Genomic DNA, 20,046 nt, shown 5'->3' with positions numbered 1-20,046 from the left:
ACTTTCTCCAGGGTCTTCCTCCCTCTTTTACTCCCCTTCTTTCTAGCATCTTCATTCTTCTTCATTTTCTTTTTCTGTTTTCAAACCAATCCTAACCCCTCTGTGATGAAGCCTTCCCCTCTCCCTGTGATCTTAGCTTCTGAACTCAGCTACAGATTGCATCACGTGACTAAAAATGTCTTGCTCCCATCCTCCTGCTCCCTGGGCCGACCCCCTCTTGGCTGGATTCCACTGACCCTGGACTCTCTGCATGCTTCTCGAGAGTTTAGAATTTTCCAGCTCCTGCGACTCACTCATTTTACGAATCTTTGTCCAACCTGCCTACCTGACAACTGCTCTGTTAGCTCTGGCATTAATGAATAGTTCTGGGAGGCTGTGAGGTCTGTGCTGAGCGTTTCAGGATAACTGGGTGTTTTCTGAGTGAAGAAAGCAGAGAAGGAGGAAGGCTGGACCCAGGATCCCCTACTCTGCCCCTCAGTTTAACTCTTTGAATTTCTGCTCTTTCGTCCCAGTCTTCTTTTCCATAATAATCACATGGGATTTGAGTTGGCGTGAATTTGAAGTGACGGCACCCTATCCAGCTGGGACTCTGCTGCTGCTGCTGCTGAGTCGCTTCAGTCGTGTCCGACTCTGTGCGACCCCACAGACGGCAGCCCACCAGGCTCCCCTGTCCCTGGGATTCTCCAGGCAAGAACACTGGAGTGGGTTGCCATCGCCTTCTCCAGGGAACATGCAGTAGGCAGCACCATAACTTAGAAGGGAGGTTGGGAATGGGGAGATGGGGAAAGTGGAAGCAGTGACAGATTTTATTGTCTGGGCTCCAAAATCACTGTGGACGGTGACTGCAGCCATGAAATTAAAAGATGCTTGCTCCTTGGAAGAAAAGCTATGACAATCCTAGACAGTGTATTAAAAAGCAGAGACATCATTTTGCCAACAAAGATCCATCTAGTCAAAGCTATGGTTTTTCTGGTAGTCATGTACAGATGTGAGAGCTGGACCATCGAGAAAGCTGAGCACCAAAGAACAGATGCTTTTGAACTGTGGTGTTGCAGAAGACTCTTGAGAGTCCTTGGACTGCAAGGAGATCAAACCCATCCTAAAGGAAATCCTCCCTGAATATTTACTGTTGCTGAAGCTGAAACTCCATACTTTGGCCACCTGATGCCAAGAGCCGACTCAGTGGAAAAGACCATGATGCCGGGAATGATTTAAGGCAAAAAAAGGGGGCGGCAGAGGATGAGATGGTTAGATAGCATCACCGACTCAGTGGACATGAATTTGATCAAACTCTGAGAGAGAGTGGAGGACAGAGGAGCTTGGCATGCTGCAGCCCATGGGGACACAACTTGGTAACTGAACAACAACAGCAAAGCAGAGAGGAATTAGCCCGGTGTTAGAACCACTGCCTGAGGAGGGAATGGAATGTGAAGGACAGAAAAGTAAACGCCACTGCTGCCAAACACCAGCCCACCCAGGGCTCAGCTCTGGCAGTTTCTGCAGACTTGCATCCCCTGGACACTTCAGCACACATCCCTGGGCTCTTGTCCTCCACCTCTTGTTCTCCACTGTTTCTCCAGCCTTGAGCTGGGAGCCTGGTATGTGCCAGACAGACAGAGATCACCTGTGATGTTCCAGACATTGAATCTGGGGAAACTTTCCCCAGATTCTTCCTATGTCTCTGACCCGTTGAGGGTTCTCCTCAGATGCAGACGTGAAGAGACTGGAATTGGAGGGTCACGGATGACCTGCAGGGGTGGGGAAGGGTCACAAGAACCAGAATTGATGGGGGAGGTCTCAGAGTCTAGCATCGGGCGGAGCCGTGACTGCCCCAGGCCTGAAGGGAGAGGAGGAGGATGAGTAAGATCCAAGTCCTCTTCATTTGGGTTTCCCTGGCGGCTCATCAGTGAAGAATCCACCTGCAGTACAGAAGATGCAGGTTCGACCCCTGGGCTGGAGGAGGACATAGTAACCCAGTCCAGTCTTCTTGCCTGGAGGATCCCCACGGACAGAGGAGCCTGGCGGGCTACAGTCCATGGGGTCTCCAAGAGTTGGACGTGACTGAAGTGATTGAGCAACTCTTTGAGATAAATATTCAATATTTAATAGAGGACGGTAAGAAAGAGACAGTCCTGGAGACAAAATACCCTGCCCTTTTTTAACTGAGGCTATGGGGAGTGGGCAGAAGTGGGTATACTCTCAGGGCACCTGTAAAACTGCCCAACACACAGGCAAGGATTGATATATAATTTTGATTGATTTATCTATCACTGACAAGCTGCAAAAGCTCCCAAGACAAGCGTCTCTAAGATGTGCCAGTGGGAGTCCCGCCAATACTGCCGGCCCCTTTCCAAGGCTAACCCTCCCCAGAGTTGCCCGGGGTCGGGCCCAGGTGTTCAAGGGAAATACCCAGCTCCCCTGCCACGCCAGCGAGCAGAAGGATGCCCACAGGCACATGGGACAAATTGGGCTCAAGCCGCCATATGGCCTGGATTTCACATTTTGACTGGCAGAGTGTAATCGTTTTTACAGAGTCTAGTGTCTTGCTACAGATTGTAAATGATAAGGTCACAAGGATTAGAGACCAGTTAAAAAATTATAGAAGACATATGCTGTGCATTTTACTAATGAATGGCCATATTCAAGCGTGTTCACTAATTAATGGCAATATTTGAATGGGCCTCACTAATGAATGGCAATATTTGAAAATGGTACTGAATGGGATACTCTGAGACCAGTGCTCCGTCTCTCTGGAAGGAGCCAAATGCTCCGTAAGGCCTGGGAAATGCTGATTGGAAAGCAAAATTGAGCCAGCCTTGCAAGATGTTAGAGGGAGTTTCCAGTTAGATGCAGAAATTTGCCCGCCAAGAAGTCTATTGGGAGGAGCACGGATGCTGTGAATGTCATCTTCAAATACGTACAGGGGTCCCAGTTGGCAGGCCAATCTGACCTTAGCCTTCGGAAACAAGGGGAGCCGTGAAGGGAGGGAGGGAGTTGGGGAGGATGATGGTGGGGCGGGCACCACGGGAATGCTTCTCTGAAATGGTTACAGAGAGAGAGGGTGAGGCGGGAAGTGTGGGGCTCGGGGAGAGGAGGTCACTGCCATTGGTTCCACCTGTCACACTGCCCCAGGGCCCCTGCCCTGTCCTGGCTGACCTCCTGGCAGCGGGGCTGAGTCTGCTCGGCTCGGGGTTAAGGCCCAGGACACAGCGGGGGCATCTGAACCTGCCGCTCCCCTGTCTCCTGTTTCTTTCCCCCTCACCTGGACCTCCAGCTTGTTGGCCGTCAGTTGTTTAAAACCAGCAAAGCAAAAATTCACTTAGAATCCTTTTCTCGCCTGCAGGACGGAATCAGGCCATTCCGAACAAGGAGGTGACAGGCTCCGAGCACCTTGTTTCAGAGCCCAGGTTTGGGGGGACAGACAGGGAAACAAACGATAGAGGGCCAGCCGCAGGTCACTCTTGACCCTGGTTCAGCCGTCTGGACGAGGCTCAGAGGTTTTCTCTGTCCAGGAACATGTCTTTGCGGAAACCCAATGTGGATGAAGCAGGTTTTAGATTTAGAGATTCTCGTGTGGCCTTGTTTGACGCAGGCCCCGATGGTTGACGCAGCGCCCTGGATAGGACCGGGGCAAGCCCTCCCTCACACACCTTGCCGGTGGACCCGGGACCAGCGCAGCCTCCACAGAGATCAGGCTCGCAAAAGCAATCAAAATATGAACCTCACACACCCTTTGATCCAGCTGTTTCACTTCTGGAAATTCACCCTGCAGGTCTCCCCTCACAGGTGCAAAATGGCCTGTGGAGAAGGGCGCGCTCCACAGCTTTGTTTATCATGGCGAAATATTGGAAAGGACCTCGATGCTCGTCCATAGGGGGCTGCTTGAATTCATTCATAAATGTACGAGTTAAGATACATCTGTCAACCTGAATATCGTGCGGCCGTTGAGGAAGATTTCAGCTGTTCAGGGCTGCTCAACAGGCACTGATGTAGGACAGGCTGTAAATGTATTAAATGGAAAAGCAAGGGGCAGAGCACGTTACCTAAAGCAATACTCTGTATACCGTTTTTAGTCTCAAAATAGCGTTTATTTATGCAGGTGACAGCGATGGTCTCTGGGGAGTTTTGTAAGCTGACCAAGGAGGAAGGGAGACTTTTTTTTTTTTTTACTATTTGCCTTTTGCACCTTTTAAATTGGAGCTGTGTGCACGTATTACCCACTCAAAAAATGCATAAACTACTTTTTAAAACTCAGACTATGTGAATTATGTCCCAATAAAGCTGTTTTTGAAAACATTTCTAAGTTTGAAAAAACTATAATATCTTTTTAAAATTTCTTCTTTTATTTTTTTTAAATTATGAAACTATGACAACACATTTACAAGAGGCTTGGAAAATACTGAACAAAGTTATGTACATTTATAAATATATAAATTTATAAATAAAGTTATATATTACATTTATTTTCTAAGTAGATAAATGAAGATTTTTAGTTGGAGGTTCAATATCAAACTCTCAAAAATTGATAGAATGAATATACAGAGAAATAGGATATCATAGACCTGAAAGGCACTATGAACCAATTAAGCTGTTTAAAATATAAACTATTTATACAATTTTCAACACATGATTTATACAGTTTTCACACAACAGTAAGAAAAAACTATAAACAGCTTAAAGAAGAAAACAAGTTCAGATGCTTTTGTCTATAATCAAACTGTGGACACCTCAGTTCCCAGCAGTGTCATCCCCAGGAGCCCCACCTCTACCGTCAGAAGCATTTATCAGGCTCCTCTCTTAATTTAAGGTTCCAAGGTCAGTCCTGTTGAAAGTAGGCTGGAAGATATGGTCTCTCATAGTGTGATCTCATCTTCTCTAATAGGTTCTGAGACAGATGGTGATGAAGTTTCCCATTAGATAGTATTCAGGGCAAGCGTATAAATTAAGACTCTGTACAACCTGAAGACTGAGTGGATACATACTTGTACTTGATGAAATCATGATGCTACTGGGAAAAGAAAAAAAAAAAGAACTTTCAGGGTTCTTTTAAGAGCTCCCATGAATAGAAATTAAACCAAGGAAAGTAAGGGACTTTTCATAGTAGCAAACCTAAAACAAAAATAATTCAGGGGACGGGGTGAGGGGAGAGGACATAGAAGTGACAATACTGCTGGGATTTGAGATGACATCGTTGAACCAACCTTGGTGATCTGGCTAGAACTTGAAAAATACAAAAGAATTCAGCTACCGAGCTATATTCAGTTTCCTTGAAATTATTTATTTTTAGCCGTTTGGAGATGGCATGTAAAAGATCGTCTTAGTGTGTTTGCGTTTAGAGCGTGGCACAGTTTACAGTTGCTTCCCACCATGAAATTCTGTGATTTTAAAATGTTGTGGACTTGAAAGGAAATAACCTGACATTCTTCCTTGCAAAACTGTGTTTTAGCAAGTTAGACTCTTAACACCATTTCCGTTCTGTGGCACTGTCTTGTCAGAACCAGTTTTGCATATATGGGTGGCTGGGCACCCCGTAGGGAGCCTGGCTCTTTCGATGGACTATTTTTAACACACGGGGGCTGAATCTCATGTCACTGCTGCCATCTTCTGGAAAGTCAGACACCTAGAAGAACAATATTTTATCTATTCCCAGAGAAGGACAAACGTGTGCTTCATGGTTTTGATGTTCCGCTTGACTGCAGTAAGGGGTCCTGAGATGGCATTTGATGTTCTCCTGCTCTTTTAACCAGAACTTCAGAGCTGTGGAAGAAAAATAAATGGCACATAATAAAAGGCTTTTATCATAGATAATGTCATGATAGAAAACAGGCACAAAGAACTTTGGGCTTTCATATAGAGATATTTCAACTTGGAGGATCAAACCCTTATTTTGAGGGTCATCACTTATCTGTATTGACTGGCTCTCAACGTTATTGATCAGCAGCAACTTGAAAATTCTGATTGCATTGGAGGCTGTTCATTTGATTCCTTTTTATGCCTCCAAAGAGAAAATATACACATATCTCCTTTTGAATGTCTCCATTATGAGCATATGGGAAATCAAGCTCAAGCATCAATCAAATGGCTTGTCTACTGACATGATACTGAAAGATAAAGTGATGGGCAGTTCATTTAGCTGTAAGATAGTACGGGATTTCCTGAGAGGACAGACAGTGAAGATACCTCTGCACATACAGGAAGAACCAGAGGTCAGTATCCCCCTTTCTACTGCCGTTATGGTGAGTTGACAAGCCTGGCACTTCACAGGAGGTCCTCGGTTTCACTCGGGGCCTCACAGAACCACAGCAGTTGTTAGCAAATTGGGAATTACTTTAATTAACAGGGCACTTAATTATCACCTTAGTTTTCTGTAGAATATTTTTGTGTATAAAACATCGTAACTCCATGAGAAAACCATTTCTCATGTTTACAGTATGCCAGAAACTGGATGAAGTATTAATTATCTATTATTTCTTCTTTACGGATGCAAAATAACTAAAGTAAAGAGATGTTAGGATCACACAGATAATAAATGGTAGAGAAGAGTCTCCGACTCCAGGTCTCTCAATTTTCAAAGGCTTTACTTTTAAACACTAAACTGATTTTTTTTTAATATGTAAATATCACTATACGATTTCATGAATTACAATGTGCTGTTCTCTTATATGTTGTCCAGGTTGAAGATTTTATTCATTTCAAAAGTAAATACTCAACATACATTAATTGCAAGACAGATATATGACGTGAATGTTAAGAACAGTTTGGCTATTTCTTATTAGGAAAAAAAAAAGTTTATCTTATTGGACTTATCCCTAATTGAATAGTTGTTTTAAAATTGTATACTTGAGGACTCCCTGGCAGCCCAGTGGTTAAGACTCCGTACTCCACTGCAGGGGGCACAGGTTCAATTCCTGGTTGGGGAACTAAGATCCTGCTATACTGCATGGCATGGCCAAAAAACTTTTTAAAAAAGAAACAAAACTGTACTTCACCTTAGGCATCTAGAATGAGCTAAATACTACAGTTATGTGAGAAACTTGCCCTCAACCTCCCAGGCAGCTACTCCAAAGAGAAAAGTGTATTGGATCATCACGTTCATTGTCAAATAAAAGGAAGCCATCATGTTGTTGGGAGTGATTAACTTGTTCCTGGTGTTGCGTTCTAAGATGCATCATCCTGTGGGTAACAAACTCTGGGAGATAGTGAAGGACAGAGAAGCCTAGCATACTGCAGCCTGTGGGGTGGAAAAGAGTCGGACATGACTTGGTGACTGAACGACAGCAAAAAACAATAGGAGATATCTAGGACATATTTATATGTGAGTGACGTGGAAGTCACTCAGTCGTGTCCAACTCTTTGTGACCCCATGGACTATACAGTCCATGGAATTCTCTAGGCCAGAATACTGAAGCAGGTAGCCTTTCCCTTCTCCAGGGATCTTCCCAACCCAGGGATTGAACCCAGGTCTCCCGCATTGCAGACAGATTCTTTACCAGCTGAGCCACCAGGGAAACCCTATTTATATGTAGATATCTATTTATCTAATACACCTATATGTATATAGACCGAGAGAGCCTGATCACAAGGAATTGGCTTATGTGGTTATGGGGCTGGCCAGGTAAGTCGTAAATCCATAGAGCAGGCTGCAAGGAAGAGCAGGAACTCTCTTCTTGAGGAAGCTTCAGCTCTACTCCTAAAAACTTTCAACGGATTGAGTCAGTCCCACCCAGATTACCTAGGACCATCTCCCTTCCTTAAAGTAAAGTGACTATTGGTCTTACCTGCAAAATACCTACATTGAGAAACCTAGATTAGTGCTTGACTAAATAACTGGGTACCAGAAATTGCAAACCACTCATGTTGTTGCCTGAAAAATCCCATGGACAGAGGAGCCTAGCAGGTTACAGTTCATGGGATCGCAAGAGTCGGACACGACTTAGCAACTGAACCACCACCACCATAGTCTAGCTGAGTTGACACATGAAACTAACATCACAAGCTCTATGATAATACAACCCATATGTATTGGTTTTTAATCAAATTTCATAAGGGGATAGAATTTAGAAAATCAATAGAGTAAGTATCATTACTGTTAAGATTTTTTTAAAGCTTTAAAGATTCTTTTTTAAAAAAACTGCAGAAATTGTTGGCATTTGTCAGATCTATCTCAACAGAAAATAACCCAGGAAAAGTATACAAGGTAAACGGGTGGTCGTTGATTCTATTCAGTTAGTATTTACTCATAAGGCATCTTAAAAGAGCCTCAGCAAATGTGATGACTAATGCAGTTAATGACTAATAAGCCCCTGAGGAAACTGTGGCCTTCGACACTATTGGTTAAAGCCAGACCCACGTGCCCCAGAAAGGAGACAGGCAAGTCGGCAGAGAGACTGTGAAAATGTTAGAGTCAGATTTGCTTTTTCCTCAAGCTCTTCGGAAATACCTGTGCCCTGGGAGTTTTTGCAAACAAACCCAAAATATGATTTCAAGGAATTTTATATCTGCCTAAGCCAGAACTCCCCAAACTTCCTCTGTTCACCTTGCCCTTTGTGGCTGCTTCTCCTGGTGCTTCTAGGCCATAAGAAATGCCTGACAGTTCTGTTTATTAAATATTTAGGTCCAAATGACATAGTGAGAATTAATATCTTAACAACTTAATAGCCATTTGAAAAAGCAGTTCATGTAAATTGAAAGAAAAAAATATATTTATTTCATTCTTAAATAACTACATCTCCTGGTCCAAAGAAATGTTCACCTGTCTTTCTTATCACACAGTAACCTCCAAAAATCCTGCTTTGCAGAAACATGATGTCATCAAAAGAATAGTACAATCTACATTAACACCATGAGTTAGTAATTCAGAGTCCCACAGATGCCAAGTATCACTGTGCATTTCCTCAAAAATGTAAACAATCCCACTGCACCTCTGTGAATTTGTTGTGGTATCCCAGGGCTCCTTGGTACACAGCTTGAGAACCGAAGGCATAAGCATTTGTTCAAGCACCTGGCTGACAGTCTTAAGTTCTAGATAATTAAATTAAAAACCTGAACATATTTTTTAGATCAAACCAGACCTTCTAATTATGTCCCCATATCATATGAGACAGATCTGAGTTATTTAACTAGAAAGCCACAGGCATGATGTAGCTAAACTTAAGTTATACTCTCTGAATAAGAGCAAATTAGCAAGTGCATTGATGCTAAATTATCACCAGCACATTCTTCAAGCTTTTGCTTGCCTTTTGCCGTACTGAAGCGGTGAGGGTTTAATTTTTATATGCGCTTTCTTTTCTGTTTATATATATATATATATATAGACTATTCTTTGTAGTACTGGTATGAAAGGGAATTTAATGTCTTTGTGTCAGGAAAGCCCTATTTATTCTGACAAAATGATCAACCTCCAGGGTGTTCCTCTACCATGAAGCTGGTTTTATATCTCATCCACAAGCTAATAAGATGTGAAGCAGTTTCCCTGTCACGCCAAGAGATCAGACTTGCTTCCCTGGAAAGCACTGGCTTGAGATCACACAGTGACCTCTCAATGAGTGAACCACACAGTTCAGTGTTTCAACACGGGAGCAGAGGGATGGGTCTGAGGCAAACCCAAAGATGAGCAGATACATTTAAAAAATAAAAATAAAATAAAAACCTTAAGAAGGAACTCTAGGATCCAATCTGTTCACTGTTCGCTGGATTGGCTTTCAGTTCAGGGGAAATTAAAATGTCGGAAATGAAAGCCTGGAGGTCTTGGTGCTTTGTGTAAACACATCCTAACTCACACCCCCTCTCCCACCAAGATGAACCTTTGAGGAAAGTGTACGTCCCAGAAAAGGCGGGCTCAGTCTCTTTGCTGTGGGAAGAAATAAGGAGGCTAAAAGACTCTGAAAGTGTTGGCTCAGAAGCCAGATGGTAACATCTGTAGAAGAGGCCTTTTCCTTATAAAATACTTGTTCTTCTTGCTTGCCATGCCCTGAGATTAAAATGATTTTCAGATGCGTTGTTGAAACAAGAAAGTGACTGTGGGGTAGGAGGAACCTGTTTCGGGTGAAGAAAACATGAAAAGAACTGTCCTGGAAAGACTCTTATTTTGAGGTGAAGCAGAGTGGTGATGTGTTTGGGATAAAGCTGGGTTTTTCTAGATCCTGTTTGTTCGGGGGGGTTATCAGTTCACATCTGTCTTTCTCTTTCTTTTTTTTTTTTTTTTGGCTGCGTCAGGTCTTAGCTGCAGCTCAAGTGTTTCTTTCTAGTTGTGGTGTGTGGGCTTAGCTGCTTCACGGCTTGTGGGATATTACTTCCCCCACCAGGATCGAACCCATGTCCCTTGCATTGGAAGGAGGATTCTGAACCACTGGACCACCAGGGAAGTCCCCAAATCAGCCTTATCTCAAGCAAAATTGAGTTAAATTTCTAGTTTATGAAGAATCAGGGAACTTTCCAGCCTCTAGAAATTTTTCAAGGTTTCCAGGAATCCAGTGCCATTGCTATATGGGCTTATCGGTTGCCATGTAAAAAGCATCCCTAAACTTAGGGTTTAAAAGTCTTGTGCCTGCTTTGCTTTGGTTGGCCTTTGCCCGCAAACCTGTAATTTGGACGGATCCCTGTGCAAGCATTTGTCTCCGTTCCACGTGGGGTCAGCAGGGGGCAGGTCACCCAGATGCCAGAAGACCCAGGTGAAACACGGCTCAGACACACAGCCGGCAAGAGCGCTGGCTGGTGGCTGGGGGCCTCATTTCCTCTCCACATGCGCCTCTCCGTGGGGACTGGGCTTCAAGAGCAAGTTATCCCAGGAGACAGAGAGTGGAAGCTGCCAGCTTCTTGCGAGTTCAGTTCAGCAGCTCAGCTGTGTCTGACGCCTTGCAACCCCACGGACTGCAGCATGCCAGGGCCCCAGTAGTGGCAGGCTGTTTTCTGCCAACGCTGGTCGAGGGGTCAGCACATCCAGATTTAGGCAGGAGGGGTATAGAGCCCGCCTCTCAAGCAGAAGGGTATCAGATCGCACTGCACCTTCCCTCTGAAACCACCACCATCACCCACACGCCATACTCACTGACCAGGCTCTCTTCTCTGCTAGAACATCTTCTCTGAATACAGCTTCTGCTGGGAGAGACGTTACTCCCCACCGAATAAAATAAATGGTTGTTGAAGGGAACCAGTTTTCTAACGAAGCAACTCCTTCTCCCAGGTGGCACTAGTGGTAAAGAACCCCCCTGCCAATGCAGCAGACACAGGAGATGCAGGTTCGATCCCCGGGTTGGGAAGATCCCCTGGAGATGGAAATGGCAACCCACTCCAGTGTTCTTGCCTGGAGAATCCCCGCGGACCGAGGAGCCTGGCAGGCTACAGTCCATGCAGTCACACAGAGTTGGACATGACTGAGCAGCCAACACTATCTAACTTGACTCCTTCTCCAGCCGTGAAATAAGAACAGTGCCTGGCTGGCATCACCTCAGAAAACACTGTATGCCAGACCTGCTTGTAGCCACCGAGCATGTGTTTCATCTCATCTACCCCTCGTGGTGCTCACGTGAGACAGTTAGCATCGTTACCCTGTCTTCTCAGAGGAAGAAATTGGAGGCCCAGGCTCCAAGGCCGCTCTTCCAAAGTGATCTTGGGCGTCAAGGGATGGGGCGTTGGCTCCAACCCAGGGCATCCGCTGCGGAGGCCACACTCTCAACCACACGGCGCCTCAGAGCGGGGCGGGGAAGGGGAAGCAGATTCTGCAGGGGCCGAGTGAGTCCAGCGGGCATAGGCCAGCTTCCTTCTCCGGCCTCCTCGTCTGTCAGGTGAAAGGGGAGGACCATCGACTTCCTGGGTCTCCTCCAACCTGAAGGGAGCGTGAATGCTGACAGGAGCGCCGTCTGCGGGTGAGAGGCTTCACTTCGGCCATGCCTTAGCTTCCTGGGGCACCACAGCCAGGGGCTAAAACCATAGGCACGTATGTTCCCTCAGTTCCGGAGGCTGGGGGTCCGAGAACAGGGGAGCAGGGGCGGTTTCTCCCGAGACCTCTCTCCTTGGCTCCCCGATGGCCACCTTCTGCCTCAACTTCCCTGGGGCAGGAGACCCCAGTTCAGGCCCTGGGTCAGGAAGATGCCCTGGAGGAGGGCATGGCAACCCACTCCAGTATTCTCTCCTGGGGAAGCCCATGGACAGAGGAGCCTGGTGGGCTGCAGTCCATGGGGTCACAAAGAGTCAGACATGACGGAGCGGCTCACACTTCACTTTCCCTCACCCGCACGGTGTCCCAGTGTCCATATCCTGATCTCCTTCTGTAAGGACGCCAGTCCTATTGCACAACCCCACCTAAGGACCTCATTTTACCTTGCATCTGTGTGTGCTAGGCTGCTTCAGTCATGTCCGGCTCTTTGCAACCCCATGGACTGTAGCCTGTCAGGCTCTCTGTCCATGGGATTCTCCAGGCAAGAATACTGGAGTGGGCTGCCATTTCCTTCTCCAGGAGATCTTCTCCATCCAGGGATTAAACCTGCATCTCTGATGTCTCCAGCATGGGCAGGCACGTTCTTTAGCACTAGCGCCACCTGGGAAACCCCATTTTATCTTACTTGCCTCTTCAAAGGTCTTATCTCCAAACACAGTCACTTCTGAGGTGCAGGCAGTTAGGGCTTCCACATATGAGTTTGTGGGGCACAGAATTCAACCCATGATGGCCCATTCTTCTTTCCACGGTTGGCTTTCAATACAACAGTAAGACCCTTAACATAGATATATAAATCCTTTATGCAAGAAAACATATGCAGAGTATGTCATGCAAAATGCCAGGCTGGAGGAAGGACAAGCTGAAAGAATCCCTGCACAAGATTGCCGGGGAAATGTCAATCACCTCAGATATGCAGATGACACCACCCTTATGGCAGAAAGTGAAGAGGAACTAAAGAGCATCTTGATGAAAGTGAAAGGGGAGAGTGAAAAAGCTGGCTTAAAACTCAACATTCAGAAAACTAAGATCATGGCATCCCATCCCATCACTTCATGGCAAATAGATGGGGAAACAGTGGAAACAGTGACTGACTTTATTTTCTTGGGCTCCAAAATCACTGCAGATGGTGACTGCAGTCATGAAATTAAAAGACACTTGCTCCTTGGAAGAAAAGCTATGACCAACCTAGACAGAATGTTAAAAAGCAGAGACATCACTTTGCCAACAAAGGTCCATCTAGTCAAAGCTAGTCATATGTGGATGTGAGAGTTGGACTATAAAGAAAGCTGAGCGCCGAAGAATTGATGCTTTTGAACTGTGGTGTTGGGGAAGACTCTTGAGAGTCCCTTGGACTGCAGGGAGATCCAACCAGTCCATCCTAAAGGAAATCAGTCCTGAATATTCATTGAAAGAACTAATGCTGAAGCTGAAACTCCAATACTTTGGCCACCTGACGGGAAGAACTGACTCATTGGAAAAGACCCTGATGCTGAGAAAGATTGAAGGCAGGAGGAGAAGGGGACGACAGAGGATGAGATGGTTGGGTGGCATCACCAATTCCATGGACATGAGTTTGAGCCAGCTCCGGGAGTTAGTGATGGACAGAGAAGCCTGGCATGCTGCAGTATATGTCGATCACAAAGAGTTGGACACGACTGAGCAACTGAACTGAACGGATGCAAGTAAATAAATATCAGATGTGAAATTCTTGGCTGAGATTGTTTTCCTCATATGCTAACACCAGTAACACTTAACTGCAGATATTTCTTTGCATTGCTGTCTCTTCTGCTAGGCTAGAAACATTTCGAAGAGAGGAAATGTGACTCATTCATTTTCAAAATGCTTCTACGGTGCTTGGAACATTCTTTAGTAAAGAGTGAACAGTGTCATCAAGATAGGACTTTTTTTCCTCTTGGTGAAAGGTAGTTTGGCACAGAAAGCATCACCAAGTCAGGGGCGGGAGTAGAACGCGCTTGGGAAAGGGAAGCAGGCTATGACCCAACGGGGCCCGCAAGCCCGCCTCTAACCCTCCTGTGTTCCCCTGCAGTTCGTCTTCTGCCGCGACTGTAAGGAACCGTACCACGAAGGTGACTGCGGCGCCGTGACTGAAGCCTCAGGAACAGTCACTCAGGTAATGCGCCCTCTTCCTTCCCCAGATCGGGGCTCAGGCTCTCCTCGGGGACAGGAGCTGGTTTCTGGAGATCATCAAAGGTTCCAATCTGAAAAAGTAAGGACCAGACTAGGAGCCTACAGCCATGGTAACGGGGCTCTGGTTCCACAGTCATCAGTCCCTCTGGAACGACCCCCGTCCTTGGGGCCCCGCTATAGACTTCCCAACGGTCACGTGTGGTGTGTTGGTTCTTCCATGAGAGTTCTTCCCCAGGGGTAAGTGGGGTAGGGATAAGGAGTCTAGCGTGATCAGAGGAGTCTTTAGAAAAGAGATCAAACAATTTAACAACCTCTGAATTAGGGAAATCAATAGTAACCTCACATTATTTTTTTTTAAGTGCCCTTGTTTAAAGTCTTTGGTGAAAACTCTCTCCGTGAATGACATGATAGAAGTATTATATGATGCAAGAATATCGTTGTTTCTTTAGCAATATGGTTACCAAACTCAGGTCCAGCTCCTCACTGCTGGAAAATCAATACCTGAGAGGCAGTTGTTGGTAGAAAGGAAAATTGTGTTTGATCAGAATGCTGGCAATCTGAGGAGATGGTGGACTCAGTGTCCCCCAGAAACCATCTCTGAAGAGTCCGCTCAGCCATGAAGGTTTTTAAAGGGAAAAAGGGAAGTAGTATCGGTGAATCGCTGAGATGGGGGGTCAGAGTCATCGTCATCCCCCGCTGCATGCCGGTTTGTTGACTTCTTGTGAGCTTTCTTTGGATGCTCTCTTGTTCACACAGTTTGTTCAAGAGATTACTGAAAGGTAAACTCCGAAGAGATCTGGTCATATGCTAATTGCTTATTCATCATTTCCACTTCTTTGATCTATGGAAAGAACCAACAGGTTAGACAAGCTATTGTATGATCAAAAGATGTGATAGGTGTGCTCCACCCTGGATGAACAGAGCTTAGGGCACCTGGTTTAAGAGTTACAATGTGGTTTTGCTAAATTGACAAGAAAGGGGGTTTCCTGCTGAGGGTGGAGTCCTGCAAAGAGCTGTGCTAAACTGCATTTCAGTCCTGATTGCATAAAGAACGTGCTTACTGAGCCTGACCCTCTGACATGCTATGTCAGGCTTAAGGAAATGCAAATGTATTTTCTTTTATGTATTGATTATCACTCATTGGAAAATACCCTGATGCTGGGAAAGCTTGAGGGCAGGAAGAGAAGTCGCAGACAGAGGATGAGATGGTGGGATGGCATCACCGACTCAATGGACATGAGTTTGAGTAAACTCCAGGAGATAGTGAAGGGCATGGAAGTCGCAGTCCATGGGGTCACAGAGAGTCAGACATGACTTTGTGACTGAACAACAACAATGATCGGCCAAACCTTAATGGAAAGGAGTAAAAATTTCAACACACTTGATGAATTTGCTCATTATTTTTCTCCTGATAGAGACGTTAAGAGGGGTATAAACATCACATCAACCCAGATAAATCCTTTAGTCATTCTGTGGACAGGAACCTCATCAATAGGCATAGAAGTCTCAGAACATTTTAATTTCACAAGTTGAGAATTGTAAATATCAGGATGTTCTAAAGGGCTTCCCTGGTGGCTCAGTGGTAAAGAATCCACCAGCCAATGCAGGAGACACGGATTCAATCCCTGATCTTTGAAGACCCCACATGCCTCAGGGCATCTAAGTCTGTGCACACAAGTACTGGCCTGAGTCCGCAGGCTGCAACTCCTGAAACCACACGCCCTAAAGCCTGAGCTCCACAGCAAGAGAGGCCCCTGCGATGAGACGCCCTCGCATCACACCTCAGAGAGGGGCCCGCACAGCGAAGAAACAGCCCGGCCAACAGGAAGCGAACGTCAACATTCCAAAAACAACAAAATAAAATAGAGCCTGTTTTAAAAAAAGGATGCTCTAAGATGAGAGCGTAAAGAAGTGAATCCCTGTGAGATTCTGCGGCGGTTTCTGCTCAAGTTAAAGTAACCGGGGAGACACCGTACATGAGCTCAGGGCGTCTCAGCAGCTCCTACTGTGCTGGCCTGACCACACTGGGAGCTTTAGGACTGAGCCGCGGTTTCTACTGCAGAGGCAGCACACGCCCTTTCTGTTGACTTATTTTAGCTCCAGGGCGTTTGAATGCAAGCTCACTGGGTCCGGAGGTCAGGAATAATAAAGTCCCTGAGACCCCCTCCACCCCCACCCCTCCCTATCACTGCCTCAGGACCATAAGGGCTAGACCTTCAGAAGATAGGCTGATGCTCTTGGAAATGGGTGTCATCCCGCAGTTCACGCCCATCTGTTCATACATGAACAAGCATGGACAAGGCCTTCCAAGTAGACATACCCTAACATCTGTCTGTCTGCCAACAGTGAAGAGAAGAAGAGCCTTGCTTAACCCAAAGCTGTCCAGCTCCTGACCCACTCCATCAACGTCTTCAATCAGGAGGAACCAACCAACCTTGATGTTGACCACTGAGGTTGTTGTTAAGTCACTCAGTCGTGTCCGACTCATTTGTGACCCCATGGCCTGTGGCCTGCCAGGCTCCTCTGTCCCTGGAGTTCTCCAGGCAGGAATGCTGGAGTGGGTAGCCGTCTCCTTCACCGGGGGATCTTCCCAGACCTGGGAGTGAACCCACATCTCCTGCATTGGCGGATGAGTTGTTTACCACTGAGCCACCAGGCAAGCCCCAATGGTTAAGGTAGCCCAAATTAAAAAAAGAAAAGGAACTCCAAAATATAGGAGAAAGAAAGGTATAGCTGGCCTTACGGACAGATGGCCAGCATCAAGGGGCCTGTGTCTGCAGACACCATCTATTAGCAGGTATTAAACAGCATTTCTACGGGACAGTCATCCTGCTAGATTCTCTGAAAAAAATTCAGAGAAGTACATTTGTCTTCAGAGGCTCACCAGGGAGCTATATAGGAGGCTTATGGGAAAATAGATAATGGTAGTGATATGCTAAAACAAAATGTAGCAAATACAGTTTTGTATAACGCTTCCCTAAGAAAATCATGAAGGGGGGGTCAGAGCTTGTCAAGAGGATGGGGGAATAAGGTAACATAGAACGTTCCAGCAGAGGGCACCAAATAGACAAAGTACAGAAGCAAGACTCTCTCCAGCTAGACTTCTGTTCACCCCTGCATCCTGAGGCTCAAGACAGTACCTGGTGCATAGGCATTTAATAGGTATTTGTTGTGTGGTGATGGTGTCAACTGAAGAAAAATGCACACCCTAAACGTTGTGAATTAAGTTTTTATCTAGGGACCTTACTGAGACTATAGCCAGGAGACAGACTCTCAGATAGATCTGAAGAACCACTCTGAAGATGTGAGGGAGGAGCAGAATAATAGGAATGTTTGTTTTTGCTTTTTTCCAATAGTAGTTCATGCTTAAAAAAAAAAAAATGGAGTCAAACATCAAAGTTAATCAGTCTTGTCTGACTGTTTGTGACTCCATGGACTGTAGCCCTCCAGGCTCCTCTGTCCATGGAATTCTCCAGGCAAGATACTGGAGTGGGTTGCCATTTCCTTCTCCAGGGGATCTTCCCCACCCAGAGCTCGAACCCGGGTCTCCTGCATTGCAGGCAGACTCTTTACCAGCTGAGCCACTGGGGAAGCGAGGATTACTGCTCATCACACAAAACAGACCTCTCACGTTAATGACTTTAGTACTTTTCTTTGTCTGGGAAGATGCAAGGCTCCGGGCTCTGAAATTATCCCTTCGATGTACATCTTAACTACCTAGGCCGGTACCCAGAGCACAGAATGGTTCCTGGCTTTCTGCAGCCTGAACTCCCCTCAGGGGCTACCATGTAAGGGAGGGGGCCGCTGCCGTGGCAAGGGCCTGACTTTGGGCAAGGTTCCCTTTCCACAGTGACATCTATAAAGGAAAAGATGTTCTTTCATTCGTTCAGTAGTATTAAATACCTGTAACAGGTTAGGCTTTGTTCTCGTCTGTGGGGATAAAGTGCCTGCTCTCATGGAGTTTCTGTTACTTTATTAGATGTCACAGGCTCCCCAGGTGGCTCTATGGTTTAAAAAAAAGAGAAAAAGAAAACTCCGCCTGCAATGCAGGAGACATAGGAGATGCAGATTCCATCCTGGGTTGGGCAGATCCCCAGGAGGAGGAGATGGCAACCCATTCCAGTATTCTTGCCTGAAAAATCCAATGGACAGAGGAGCCTAGCGGGCCACAGTCAGTCCATGGGGTTGCAGAGGGTCAGACATGACTCAGCAACTGAGCACACACACATTAGATGCCGCAGGGTTGCACGGTCGATATGATAGGAATTCCGAAGAGGAATCCTTAATCCTAGACAGGGTTATCCAAGAGAGGATTCAGGAAGAGACAGCTCTGCAACAAGACCTCACTAAAGTGAGCCTCCTTCCTCCCTGGTGCCTCTGGTAACTGAACCAGGCCTCATATTTCTCTAATTTCAAAATGAAGCTAATGGCCCAACCAAACTGGAAAAGTCTGTTGGTCCACTAATGCCTGAGAATCGAAGGCAACTGGAGTTTGAGGGCTTTGCTGCCGTTTCTTCCTATATCTCTGACCCGTTGAGGGTTCTCCTCAGATGCAGACGTGAAGAGACTGGAATTGGAGGGTCACGGATGACCTGCAGGGGTGGGGAAGGGTCACAAGAACCAGAATTGATGGGGGAGGTCTCAGAGTCCAGCATCGGGCGGAGCCGTGACTGCCCCTGAAGGGCAGGCCTGAAGGGAGAGGAGGAGGAAAGGGTGTTTCACAGGGACCCGCCTCAAGGGCTGGAGCCACAGAGCTCTGAAAAGAGACATAATTGGGGGGGGGGGGGGGGGGTCTACATTGCCAGGAGTGGATGCAAAGCTGGAGGGGAATGAGGACCACACCTTGACTTTTCCCACCCATCTCCTGGGCTCTTGCTAAGATCTCCCCCTGGCCACAGCCAGCTGAAAGCCAGCCACAAAGGACTCAGCCTTCCATATGCAAGGCAGAGAGAGAAAAGAACCCAGGATAAGCAGTATATTCTCCACGTCTCCGGTTTCCTCATTTCAACCAGAACTACTCTTGGACACGGAGAAGGATGAACCCAACAATCTATTCCATCAAACTGAAACAGCCAATTTCATCTGGCAAGAGAATGAAGGGTTTTTATTTTCCTAGAGCCAGTTTATTTTCTGTTCCATTCATTTCTCTCCGACCACAGTGATCTTCAAATGGGTGACCTCTGCAATCCCATTGACCTGAAACCTTTGAAAGGCTGGCACTCCTCACACCTGACAATAAAAATCTCATCACAGCCTCCCCTCCTGGGATGGAAGGCTTCAGATGAACCCTCATCTCTGAATGTTGCTAATACAACAAAATACCGTCATTAGCCTTCTTCAAATTTCCTTTCAATTCAAGGCATTTGTAAGGCTTTTCCTTTCAGCCATCTGTGGCTACACTCCACCATTCTCCCTTGAAAGCTGAGTGGTTTCTGGGCTTTGATATGACATTATGCAACCAGACAAGCCTGTGTCTCCTGGGGCCCAATCGGGCTTTTCCCATCAACTAAGTTGTTTGACCCTACACTTAATGCATTTTTTGATTAATGCAATATTTTAAAAAAAAAACAACTCAAAAATTGGTTTTAAATTGGTTTTAAAATATTGAACGAGCTTGAAGTCGAAACTGCTGGGGGTCTGGGGAATCAGTGACAGAAGATCAATCCTTCTCGGGCTAATGAGAGTCCAGCCCCATTTGCTGCTTCTTGCTTGAGCCAGGGTATTCGCCTCCATGTGTTCCCCTGGAGGCTTTCTAATAAGTAAACACTTGCTCTTGTAAACCACATAAACTGATTCGTTTTCCCAGGGGTTCTAAGTAGTTGACGTTCCTCCTCCTATTCAACAAGAAGGCAAACTGAGACATCCAGAGTTGTAATGGTGTTGTCCAAAGCCACAGGGGAGATTATTTTCATTGGCTGCACCTGCTCAAAGGAGTCTGGAAACAGTGATGCATAAATCTAGTG

The 20,046-nt window shown here is 46.1% G+C and overlaps 1 protein-coding gene across 7 annotated transcripts in view; it reads left to right on the top strand.

The window, feature by feature from the left end:
- Positions 1-20,046, top strand: part of PRKN (parkin RBR E3 ubiquitin protein ligase) — a 1,214,524-nt gene that overhangs the window by 1,162,433 nt on the left and 32,045 nt on the right. For all 7 annotated transcript variants that reach the window (XM_043888525.1, XM_043888524.1, XM_043888522.1 and 4 more), the window contains one exon: positions 13,983-14,066. In XM_043888525.1, coding sequence (XP_043744460.1) covers positions 13,983-14,066 — 84 coding nt within the window. The remainder of the gene's footprint in view (positions 1-13,982; positions 14,067-20,046) is intronic.

This window comes from Cervus elaphus, chromosome 26 (genome assembly GCF_910594005.1).
Source record: "Cervus elaphus chromosome 26, mCerEla1.1, whole genome shotgun sequence".
In the NCBI taxonomy this organism is placed as follows: Eukaryota; Metazoa; Chordata; class Mammalia; order Artiodactyla; family Cervidae; genus Cervus; species Cervus elaphus.
The sequence above is the reverse complement of the archived record's forward strand: the minus strand, read 5'-3'. Positions and strand labels throughout refer to the sequence as shown.